This window comes from Chenopodium album, chromosome 25, assembly GCF_948465745.1.
Source record: "Chenopodium album chromosome 25, dcCheAlbu1.1, whole genome shotgun sequence".
NCBI lineage: Eukaryota > Viridiplantae > Streptophyta > Magnoliopsida > Caryophyllales > Amaranthaceae > Chenopodium > Chenopodium album.
The window spans coordinates 4111838-4121321 of NC_137858.1; the positions used below are offsets into that span (position 1 = coordinate 4111838).

At 30.8% G+C, this 9484-nt stretch overlaps 1 protein-coding gene across 1 annotated transcript; it reads right to left on the reverse strand.

Moving 5' to 3' along the window:
• Nucleotides 1–956: 956 nt before the first annotated feature.
• On the reverse strand, nt 957–2985 carry LOC145614714 (beta-amyrin 6-beta-monooxygenase-like). The gene is made up of 3 exons (XM_081669786.1): nt 1867–2985; nt 1538–1725; nt 957–1455 (listed from the first exon to the last, which is right to left on the reverse strand). The coding sequence occupies exons 1-3, from the start codon at nt 2813–2815 to the stop codon at nt 1162–1164; spliced, it is 1431 nt and encodes a 476-aa protein (XP_081525912.1). The 5' UTR covers nt 2816–2985; the 3' UTR covers nt 957–1161.
• Between the last annotated feature and the right edge of the window lie 6499 nt (nt 2986–9484).

Here is a 9484-nt window from a genome sequence, read left to right on the forward strand (position 1 = left end):
AGTGGAGGGTGTGGGTATAGTACTCTAAACAACAGGTTTATTAGAGGGAGTGTAGGGTGTCCAACCTACACTAGGGTCTAGTGTTCACTAACCCCTTTAAGCCCAACTCAAAACTAGACGGCAACCAGCAAGATCCAAACCTTATAAGGAAATGTCAATCTATGAATTTGATGTCTTCTTAAAATACCTAAAAAGTTTATAGATCCAAACCTTATAAGGAAATGTCCATCTATGAATTTGATGTCTTCCTAAAATACCTAAAAAGTTTATTACGAGTACTTTATATGTAGTATGAATTCTTTTTGAAATTTAAAATATGCTTCGCCTGCATTTAAATCTAATACAATCAATAACTAAGCAGATTACTAGTTTACTACAACCTTAATAAGAAATTTAAAATTTGATTGTATCCGGCCTGTCATTACTTTCTAAGAAACAATTATTCAAGTTGGGTGTAAATGTAATTGACTAAAATTGATCATTGCCACTTATTATTTGATGATTAAGAAAGAAAATATTCGGCAGTGTAAACTAGATTCCATATTAATCTTGATTCTTGAATAACAAAAGTATAAAACCCCAATTAAGACTTAACTAAGCATATAATCCATTTTCCATCCGTGCTATTGCTCAAATATACATGTTATAGTTGACATAGCAAGAGCAACGGAGTATTGTCAATAGAGTATTGATATACTACTACATTGTTAGTATTAGGCCATGTATATTCACGAAAGTTTCGTTGTATCAATGAAATGAATTTATTGCTAGAGGTAAATCAAGGGATAATTGACATGAGCTAAGGTCCCTAACAAAAAAACGTTCAATAGATGAATGTTTATTTACTATGTAATTCGAGTAATTATAACTTAATTAGTTACTTGATTTGCAATGTTGGTCACCTAGCTCAATTATATTCATTGATATTATAGCTCAGTACATAACATGTAGTCATATACGAGTATGAAATGCTTTCTTTAATTTGATCCATTTCCACAAACTACACTTTAGTACAATTGAATTACTTAAAGGTGCAAAATCCGATTTACTAACAGGACATGCTTGTGGTACACGTACATACATACAATGATATATTATATATAATACAAGTAAGAGGGACAAATATATTCATAGGTTTAAATTTGATAACGTTATAAATTTTCAATGAGGCTGAAGGTAAACTCGGAGGCCATCTGCAGGAACTGGATCAGGGTTATAGAAAATCTTTTCATCAGGATTCACCATCTTAAATCTGAATTTAGTCACCAAGTTATGAAGAAACACGAGCGTCTCCATTCGGGCATATTCTTTACCAGTACACATCCGAGGTCCTCCCCCAAATGGTACAAATGTGTAAGGTGGAGGTCCGCTCCCTTCAAATCTTGATGGATCAAAGTTTTCAGGATCTGGAAAGTACTTGGGATTCATATTTGTAGAATATGCACTCCAATGGACCTATATATAAACAATCATCGACGAAATTATAAGTAATAAGAATTATAATATATACTCGTATGTAGTAACAAAATCAATGTACCTTCCATCCTTTAGGGATGTTAAACCCTGAATAAGTGAAATCAGCTATGGCTTCCTTATAACCGCCTGTGGCCGGGGGTCTAAGTCTCATTGTTTCACAGATTACATTCCAAGAGTACTTCATTTTTTGAACATCTGCCCAAGTGAGGAGATCCCCTGCTTCTTTTGTTTTTTTGATCTCCATTTGTTCTGTTACATACATCGACAACAATGACACATATATAAAAGCATGGTACAATAACAACGAGCTTAATTGGCTACGTACATATATAAAAATGAAGTTAAAGATAGTAGAAAACATTGTTGAGAAAATAACCTTAACTCAAGTACCTTGTAATACTTTTTCATAAATGTCAGGGTGTTTGGAGAGGAAGAAGACCACAAACGCAATGGTAGTACTTGTAGTATAAAAACTAGCAAAAATAAACCCAACAATAACACGAGCAACATCCTCCTTTTTCACAGAAGTTCCATGCTCATCAGTAGCCATAAGAAATTTGCCTAATAAATCGCGGTCCTGCTCCTGGTCCTGCTGCTGCTGAACATCAGAGAGTTGGATTTTCCTCTGCTCCATGATCTCGAAAAGTTTCTTCTGGACAAGTTCGGACTTTTTAAGAGCTCTGTAGTAAGGCATCCCAGGAATGTTAAGTGGGGTTGAAAAGATCCCTTCAATGAACTCGAAGAAGGGGTCACGAAGTTGCTTAATTAATTCAGGACTTGGATTACAGAACTCCACAAAAATCCTGCAAGAAAGCTCGAAAGTGAACTCTTTCGCTAAGGGATGAACCTTGACTTGATCGAAAGGCAACCAATATTCATCCAAATGTTGTTTTACCATAGAATCCATGGTACCAACATATTGTTGGATACAATCTAGCTTCAAAAATTTATGGGATACTTGATCTGCTAGTTTGTAAGAGAAAGAATTTGGGTCAGCATTTTGTTGAGCAAGAGCTTTGGAGATGGACCGAGGAAGCCAAGATCTAACCAACTTCAACTCATTGGAGAAGATGAATTTGTTCGATGTCGGCCCGCAGAAAACGGCCATAGTTTCACCAGCAAGTGAGGTCTGAAAGACATCAGGAGAATGGTCTCTCATCCGATCAAGTACAAAATTCACTGGGCATGACACAAATGTTGTAGTTTCTCCTATTAAAGGCCACCCCTTTTTGCCTGGTGGTTGAAGTTTTGAGGAGGTTTTCGAAATTTTTTTGATGATTTGAGTGACTATCACTATGATAATTGTTGTGCATAGTCCAACCATAAAGATTGAATCCATTATTTGATATTTTGATGGTTGCAAATGATCAAAGTTCTATGTTTAAGAGGATGGAACTTTTTTAGATTTTTATTAAAGGCCACGATTTATCATTTTTTATTACTACATGAAAGATAAATAATACTCTTTCTGTTTTGGATTAATTGCAACACTAAGTTTAACACAAATTTTTTTAAAAAAAAATTAGGGTGGGGACCAAAGTGATATTTTATTGTATTAGTATAATTAGTGGGAATAATAAGAGGTGATCAACGGGCGGGCAAGGCCGGTCCAAGATCAAAAAATTTGCCCATTTATTGGGTGTGGACAGGCCGAGCCGGAAAATGTGTGTCCAAACTAGGCGGGCCATGCGGACTTTTCGAGCCAATTTAGGGGCGGGCCAAAAAAATCAACCAAAATTGCATAAAATTGATTTCCCAAGCCTATTCAAAATATTTTAAAAATTGGGCTGGGCCGGGCCTAGTCTGATTTCGGGCCAAAAAATTGTCCAAAGCCCGCCCAAATCAAGTCGGGCTCAACTTGATCACCTCTATACGAACATTTAGTTGGTAGTGAAAGATAAGTAATACTTATAGATCAAATAATAAAGTGGACTCTTACCAAATAATAAAATATTGTAATTAATCAAACAATAAATAAGAAAGTGTTGCAATTAATATGAAATTGAGGTATTAGTTGGCATTCTTGGCAACTATAAATCTATAATATTAGCAACTACATACGATACAATTAGGCATTCCTAGTTTCCTATCTATTATTGTTTATTTCCTCAAAAAAAAAATCTATGTATTGTTTATGTGGTAAAATTCTGACAGAAATACTTGCGTGGACCTGGTTCACAATAATATTATTGTGGACCCGAGGTTTATACACACGCAACTGACATTATATTGAACATAGTGATCTTTATTTTTAACATAGTAACCTTATTTTTAACATAGTAACCTTTATTAAAAGTTGTATAACGTTTAATACTATTGTGAACTTGAAGTAAGACGTTATGACCCTAATTTTAACATAGTGACCTTTATTATTAATATTGACCTTATAAAATATTTCATTAAAAAAATTAACCTCTTATAGCCTATATATTACCAAAATGACTTTTTATTTTCAACATAGTAACCTTCATTTTATTATAGTGATTTTTTTTTTTAATTAATAAAACAACTATAGTTTCTCTAATGTTAGTGGTCCACAATAAATTAGTGTGAACCAAGTTCATTTAAGAATTTGTAAAATTCTGATCGTCTTTAATAATTAAATTATTTAAGGAAAAAAAATCGTGCACAATCTTGTTAGATTTATTCAAAACTTTTTTAATAATGACAATTCTTTTTTAGAATTTATCATTTAATTTAAAACAAAATTGCCATGGGAGGTAGGTCGTAGTAGTATTTGCTTAACGGATTTTCCGGGTTTTATTGTTTCTCTCTTGAACAATGATTTCCCTATAAATGAAAGTTAGTTGCTCCTTTAGAGCTTTTCCTCTCAAAAAAAAAAAAAAAAAAAAAAAAAAAAAAAAAAAAAATGTATATTGGAGACCAATACACAGTACAAATGTAAAACAATAGATGGACCAAAAGCCCGCCGTTTTTGGCTCGAAAAGTCAGGTTTTGACACAAAATCAATGAAGGTTAAGGTCATTGGAAAATTTGGGTTTTCAAATTACTGTAAAAATTGGAGAAGACAAATTCAGACGGAGACATTGGATGGATTTTCGATGTTCAATATCACATGAAAGTAATGCAGATGAAAACCGGATTAGATAAAAGAATTTCAATTGAAAATTATGAAGATGAAGAACATATTATATATTGGAATTTAAATTGAAGTTAATGGACTTTCTCCAAATGAACTCCGGATGAACTACAATTGGGATCCAGCAACATACATTCGACATCATCATGACCTTCATTGATGAACATTAGTGGAGAACAGGAGATGAAGCATACAGAAGAGATATATTTTTTCTAATTGTTAAACTTAAAACTGAATTTCTCCGTAATGTTTCATATGTGGCGAGTCACACCGTGTGGGTAGGGTTATTTGGTCAGGAGTTACTCGGTCGATCATGGGTTATTCGGCTTGTGTTTTGGTGTGTGTCAACCGAACACACAATGTGGCCGACCATACATTAAACGCGTAGAAATTTCTAAAATTATTGAAAATAATAAATTAAAAAAAATCAAATATGTATTTTGAAACAACGTTTTATTTATTTATTTATGGCCAGCCACACCGTGTGACAAGCTAAAACACACCAAAACACTGATAACGTAACCTCTGACCGACTGACTAACCCTAACTGACCAAATAATCTCTAACCATATAACCCTGACCACACAACCTCTAACCAAGTAATCCCTAACTGATCAAGCTAAGTAGCTCATGACCAAGTAATTTAGGGCATATTGTGCATGTGGTAGCCACATATGAAAATTTATGATTTTGAATGAAGATGGTTAATTAATTTTTTTTTTTTTTTAAAAGAATTTTAGATGTTGGGTAAGTCTTGTATGTGGTTAGCCACATGGTGTGGCTACATTGATTTGTAAAAGTAATCCTTATTTTTATATATGAGTAACCTTATTTTTTCATAAGAATAACCTCATGTTGTCCATTAAAGTAACTCAAATTTATTATACGAGTAAAACCAAGTAATTTAGAAATAAGTAACCCTACTTGTCCATTCAAGTAAACCTTATTATTTTGTTTTCAAAATTGAAAGAATAATTCTACTTATTAATAAAGTAAACTTCTTTTTTTTTTTTTTTTTTTTTTTTTTCATTTAAGTAACCTACATACGTTTGGGTAAACCTCATCAACGTGACCCCTTATTACTTAATAAATTGTCTTCTACTCCCTTCGTCCCAAAAACAACGACCCATTTGGGTTGATTACGCGGGTATTAAGGAGGTTAAGTAAAAAGAATTAAAAGTATATTGGAAAGATAAATTTACATGGGGTTTGTAAAAAAATAGAGAGAGAAAGTAATAAAATAACATGGAAAATCAAATTTTTATATGGGGAAGCTAATTTTGCACAAATATTGTAGCAAATTGGTGGGTGTTTTAATGCAAATGGGTCATTCTTTTTGGGACAAAGTTTTGGTCAAATGGGTTGTTCTTTTTGGGACGGAGGGAGTATGTGATTATGTGAAGTGGACACACCATGTGGCTAGCCACATATAAGAATTTGTGCTAAAGTTTTAGCACTATTTAAAAAAAAAAAGAGAAAGAAGTGATGCTGTAGAGAAGGTAATCAATCTATCATTATCCTCCATTTTTACAACTTTATGCCTTATGGAGTTATGGTGGTCATTCTCAGCAAAAATTTAATTTAGCCGGCCATATAGTGTATATTGCCATTAATGTCATGACAAGGCTAATCAAACATATCAATTCAGCCCCAATAATTCAATAACAAGACACAAGTATCATTATCATTTCTTATACTCCGTATTAACGACATAAGTAATATATTGCGTCCAAAAAAAACAAAAAAAAAAAAAAAAAAAAAAAAAAATGATGTCTTGTTTATTCTAAAATCACACCATTAACTTCATGACAAGGATAATCAAACAAATCAACCCCAATAATTTCAATAACAAGACATGAATATCTTTATCATTTCTTATATTAGCAACAAAAGTATCAATGTCTTGTTTATTATATACATTATATATTAACCATATATTAACCAATAATCAAATGTTACACTATCAACTTTTTGGGAAAAAAAAAATGTGACACCATCAACTTCATGACAACTGTAATCAAACAAATAAATCAACCACGATAATTCAATAACAAGACACAAGTATCATTATAATTTCATTTTTTTTTTTTGGGAATAAAATTATCATTTCATCTTTATATTAAAAACAAAAATAATTTCTTGTTTGTTTTTTTGTTTTTTGTTTTTTTGTTTTTTTTGTTTTTTTGTTTTTTTGTTTTTTTTTTATTTATTTTATTTCAAATTTAAAATCAATAAATCATATATTCTCGTATTTGTATAAATTAAGCTGTACACCATTAAACTTCAATTCATGAGAAGGGTAATCAAACAAATCAACCCCACAAAATTAAATAAGACAATAACAAGACACAAGTATCATTTTTGTTTCTTATGTTAGCAACAAATGTATTAAGCCGTTAGTGTCCTATTAATTCTAAGAACACAAATACTCGCATTTTATCCATTTAATGTTACACCATTAAGTTAGTGGTGTTACACCATTAAATTCATGACAAGTATAATCAAACAAATCAATCCCGATAAATCCTTAACAAGACACAAGTTTCATTATCATATTTAATTATATATTTGCAACGAAAGTAATGTCATGTTTATCTTAGTCCGTAAAAACATTTGTATCCATTAAATAGTGCACTACCATTAACTTCGCATGACAAGGCTAATCAAACAAATCAACGTCAATAATTCAAATACAAGACATAAGTATCATTATCATATCCTATATTAGCCACAAAAATTATAATAATATATAATAATAATGTCCTTTTTTTTTTTGACAAGACAAGAATAATGTCCTATTTATCTTCATTTAAAACATACATTTACTTGTATTTGTATCAATTAGAAGGTCCATTAAAATCATATTCTAATCGACGCATGACAAGACTAATCAAACAAATCAACCTCAATAATTCAAATACAAAACATAAGTATCATTATCATTTCCTTTATTAGCCACAAAAATTATAATAATCTCCTAATTCTAAAAATATTCGTACCTTCACTTGGAAATCATATCTTTTTTTTTTTTTTGGTATGAAAATGATATGTAATAATGGAATATCTATACTTCTATACTTATATATATATATATTAAAAAGTGTTTCTAAAGACTTGAACTCAAACTCAAGACCAACAAGTCTTAAGTTACAAGTCTTACCATCTTAACCATTTATTAATTGTGTCTTTTTATCTAACAAAATTATAATTAACTTAGATAAGTTAATTGGTGTTTTATTATACTATTTTCATTATGTAATGATTGAGTTTGACAATTAAGAAATGTGATAGCAAGACTTAAACTCGAAACCAACAACTACAAACTAGCAACCCGGGGCATCGCCCATGGCCACACACTAGTTAATTATTAAATGAGACATCCACGTGATGTGTGAGGAGTTGAGGACAAACAGGCAAATTAGCTTAGCCCCTTGAGAAATTGATGCTCTGAATAATAATTTACCTTATTAGCTTGGCAGTGTATCGTAAGATTTGTAACACTATGAATTGGTTATTGCATCAATGCATGTAGTTTTTTTTTTGGTCCAAATCAATGTATGTAGTAGTTGTAAAGGAAACAATAATATTATAGTTGACAGGAGTATGTAGCTAGCAATTACATTAGCAAAGGTTTTGTTCGACATACTATTTTTTTTTTTTTTTTATTTTTTATTTTTTTTTTTTATAATCGTTCGACATAAAGTTACAAGCATGGTAGAGAAATTCAATAAACAATCTAGGTCATGGTTGGATTTAGAGTTATTCAATTCAAGGATGAAATTTCATTTAAGTTGAACAATTTATTAGGTCGAACAATATTATAGATAAGCACTCTAATAGTGAGAAGTGTTATCATAGAGTAGTTTTTGGGAGTTAGGGTCTATTTTGATTGACTGAATTAAGCTGAACTGAGCTAAATATTTTATAAGAGGAGGATATTAGGAACTGAATTGAACTTAAGCTGAAGAGAACATACCATATGCCTTCTATAATTAATTAGTTCAATTCAAGGATGAAATTTCATCTAAGTTGTTTGGCCTTCATTATCTAACTAATGGGTGTGGTCAAAATCAAATAAAGCCAACATTGGATTGAGAGTAATGTATTAAGAGAGTATTAAAAGTTAAAATAGGAGTGATGATGATTACATTCGAGGTGATTTTATAAAGTTGATAAGGTTAATAATACAATTCTCTTTTTTGACCTCTCACCACACTATCATTATCTCATTCTTCATTAGAATCTAATATATATATTTAAAGGGGAGTTATTCCCCGAGTTTTTAGAGAGCCACATACGATTTAATTTTCTTAGCGCGCCATGTAGGATTATAAATTTAAGTTGTAGCCAATTAAATAACAGATTATTAATTTCTTTTACAATTAAATAATTCAAATTCCACGTAAGCAAAAATGACAAATGAGATTTTAATGTTTAAATTAATTAAATACAAAATATTATCTTTTGAGATTAGAAATTTTATCTAATATTTTAAAACTAATATAATAACAATTTTAATCTCATAAATATGAAAAATATTTTTTTTAAAAATACTAACAAAGTGTGCATCGCACGGGCTTCATCTAGTTATTTATATACTCCACCCCCCACCCCCCCTTTTTTTTTAAAAATGTAATTTTATTACCCTATTAATACATTATTCATTTATTTCTATACCAAACAAGTCCTTAGATATTTTCCTTCCTTGATAAATTGTGATGAAATGGTCATCATCATTCTTCACGTCGTACATCAAACAAATCAATCCCAATAATTCAATTGGATGATAAATGTAAAATGCCACAGTTTGTTGAAAAAAAAAAAGAAAAATTGTCACAATCTTACGTTACATAGATATTTTATATACAGTACCTTTTATTGACAGAACGATATCGTTTTCAAGTATGT